The sequence below is a fragment of the Bidens hawaiensis genome, unplaced genomic scaffold (assembly GCF_021521415.1).
Source record: "Bidens hawaiensis isolate Kalapana, Puna unplaced genomic scaffold, B.hawaiensis_p1.1 tig00000702_1, whole genome shotgun sequence".
Classification (NCBI taxonomy): Eukaryota; Viridiplantae; Streptophyta; class Magnoliopsida; order Asterales; family Asteraceae; genus Bidens; species Bidens hawaiensis.
The window spans coordinates 5,183,147-5,186,604 of NW_027491042.1; the positions used below are offsets into that span (position 1 = coordinate 5,183,147).

Sequence of the window (3,458 nt, forward strand, 5' to 3'; positions counted from 1 at the left end):
TTTTCTCTTTTGTTTTCTTTATTTTAGAAGATTTTACTATTCAAATTTCATGATATCTTCACAACATGTCATATTCCTGTTCTTGATCCGTTTATCAAAGTATCAAATCTTTTCATCTTCTTTTCACACAAAATCTTGTCAAAAGGTTAATTCCTCACTTATACGCTGTGTAGGTATACGACGTATAACTCCTTTCTGTATATGTCCTTTCTCTTCATATAAGTTATTTTGACTTATACGCTGTATAAGTCCTTTCCTTTATACATTGTATATTTTTTTGTTTCATTTATTCTGTGTTCAATGGCAGAATCGAACAGTTCTGTTGTTCAAAATATGTCCATCGATTCTTCGAACCCTCTTTACCTTCACCCTTCTGATCATCTTGGTATGATCCTAGTTACAAAAAATTTTGATGGTACTGGCTTCAATGCATGGTAGAGAGCAATGACGATTGTTATATCAGCTAAAAACAAGCTCGGTTTCATCATCAACACTTTAACAATGCCAAATAACGACCAACATCTAGCAGTTTGGCAGCGTTGCAATGACATGGTGATCTCATGGATTATTAACTCTCTCACTCATGACATCAATTATAGTGTCTTGTATGCTGAAACTTCTCAGATTCTTTGGAATGAGCTTAATTCTCGCTATGTAAAGGCAAATGGTGCTAAGTTTTATCAGTTTCAAAAGAACCTTTGCCAAATCACTCTAGTAAGCAGTGATATTGCTACCTACTTTTCCAAGATGAAGTCAAATTGGGGTGAGCTGAATGCGATTAATACCATTCCCTCATGGACTTGTGGAGATGCTCATTCTTTTGCTAAGAGTGATGAGGATCAAAGGCTGATTCAATTTCTTGTTGGTCTTAATCATAGTTAGCACACGATCAGAAGTAACATTTTGTTGATGCAACCTCTTCCTTCTATCAATCGTGCATATGGTATTCTCATACAAGGGGAGAAGCAAAAGAAAATCACATCAGCACTGATTTTACTACATCTATGAATGCAAGCAGTTGAGGAACATGGGAGAATAGAAGAACTTTGGTGTGAACTCATTGCAAGATATATGGGCATTCAGTTAACAAATGCTATAAGCTGATTGGTTTTCCCAAAGATTTCAAGTTCACCATAGGAAAGAAGTTTGCTAACCTTGCTGAAGATCAAGGAAAAAGTGATCAAAATCAGTTTGAACAGCATCAATGTATAACTCAACAACAATATAATTATATGACGGCTTTATTGCAGCAAACTAAAGTTTAATATGGTACTTCAACTACATATGCTGCTGGCAATGCCACGACCATCAATCAAAAATCTTTCCGATGTATAATGTCTTATAATTCTTCAAAACATTTCTTCAAATGGATCATTGACACTGGTGTCAATGATCATATGTACCATGATCGAAATATGTTTTTAAGCATCCCTTTTTTAAAAATTAAAAATCCAATTTTCATCACTCTTCCTAATTAGCACAATTGTCAAAGTCCATCAATATGGGATTATTCCTTGGACCGGTGACATTTCTTTGTCAAATGTCATTTTTGTGCCACATTTCATAATCTGCTTTCTGTCTCAAAATTATGCATTGACACTGATGGCGTTGTTTTCTTCTCTAAAAACACATGTGTTTTGTAGTGCCTTTTTCTGAAGAGGCCACAACAGATTTGGTCATTAACCAAGCTACAAACTAGAACAATTGCCTTTCATTTCTAATTCTTCTTTGAAATCTTTTGAGCATTGTGATATATGTCCCAAGGCACGACGACAACTGCCATTTCCTTCCAGTACCACATCAACTAGTAAAATTTGACCTCATTCATATTGATGTTTGGGGGCCGTATCACACAGCTACACATAATGGGTTTAAAATTTTTTTAACCATTGTGGATTATTACAGCAAAACCACATGGACGCATTTGATTTCCAATAAGATCAATGCTTTTCCTATACTTCAGTCTTTTATTGAAAATGGTTAGCAACTAGTTTGTCACCACTATGAAATGCATCAGATCTACTAATGCTTTTGAGTTAGGGTCTGGATCTATTCAAAGTGTTTATTTGTTGGCTAATGAATAATTCATCAGACCACTTGTGTAGCTATCCCTCAACAAAATGGTATTGTTGAAAGAAAGCATAAACATTTTCTTGAAACCTCAAGAGCTCTTATGTTTCAATCTAAGCTTCAGGTTCAGTTTTGGGGTGATTGTGTGTTAACTTGAACACATTTAATCAATCGGTTTCCTATCAAAATTCTTAACAATAAAACCCCTTATGAGGTTTTAACAGGAAATGCTCCTTCGTATTTTCATGTGAAGACTTTTTGTTGTCTTAATTATGCTTCCACCATATCTCATGAAAGAGATAAATTCAAACCAAGGGCCGCGCCTTATGTTTTCCTAGGTTATCCTCTTGATAAAAAGGCATTCAAATTGTATGGTCTTGACGCAAATGAAGTTTTCATATCACGAGACGCTTTTTTCTTTGAAGCTTTATTTCCTTCAATAACTAAATCCGAATAAAGTTTCATTTTTCCATCTATCGATCTCATCAATCAATATTTTGATGATCCTTTGTCTACTCCTCCTAGTTCTCCTATAGATCCTGCTCCTAATCCTTCATCTTACGTTGCTTCTACTCCTTCATCTTCCATTCCCATTCATGATCCTAATGAACCTCTTCGAAAATCTCCAAGAACTTATGTTCCGCCCACATACTTAAATGACTATGTTTGTAATAACTCTGAATCTTTTCATCATTGTTTTCACATTTCACTAATTCATGCTCTTATTCTATCTCTTGTTCTTCTTCGCATCGTCTTCCTTCTAGCTAGTCTCTCACCAAGCGATCTCTAATTTACATTAGCCTACTTCTTATAAGGAAGCTGTCATCATTCCTGCATGGCTAGATGTCATGAAAGCTGAATTTCAGGCTCTTGAAAACAATAATACTTGGGATGTTATTGCCCCCCCCCCCCCCCCGGAAAGAAAGCTATTGAATGCAAATGGGTATTTAAAGTTAAACAAAAAGCAGACGGGACTGTTGAGCGCTAAAAAGCTAGATTGGTGGTGAGAGGAGATACTCAAAAAAAGAGGATTGATTACAATAAAACATTTTCTCATGTTATCAAGATGACTACTATTAAAGCCTCTATTCCATCTTGTTGTCAACAAAACATGTAAACTAAGTGTTATTTGATTCAACAACTTCTAATTAATAATTGTTAACATATTTTGATCACTTTCATCATATTGGCATATGGCCACATTTCATACTTCAGTCTAGAACTAGAATGTGGATTCCATGAAACTAACTAATGAATCCTAACAAAAACATACACATATATTCCATTACAACTTAAAAATCACATAAAATGTAGCATAAGTCAACGAAAATTCCAAATTTTATTGTACATTTCTAGCATTTTAGTTTATAAACTTGAATATGAACAAA

General features: G+C 34.6%; 1 protein-coding gene across 1 annotated transcript; it reads left to right on the forward strand.

The window, feature by feature from the left end:
• The first annotated feature begins 444 nt into the window (after window positions 1-444).
• Window positions 445-882, forward strand: LOC143532297 (uncharacterized). The gene has a single exon (XM_077027385.1). The coding sequence runs from the start codon at window positions 445-447 to the stop codon at window positions 880-882; it is 438 nt and encodes a 145-aa protein (XP_076883500.1).
• The last annotated feature ends 2,576 nt before the right edge of the window (window positions 883-3,458 follow it).

Bases quoted from the DNA above. Each gene is read 5' to 3' on its own strand.
- LOC143532297 (XM_077027385.1), top strand. From the start codon at position 445: ATGACGATTGTTATATCAGCTAAAAACAAGCTCGGTTTCATCATCAAC.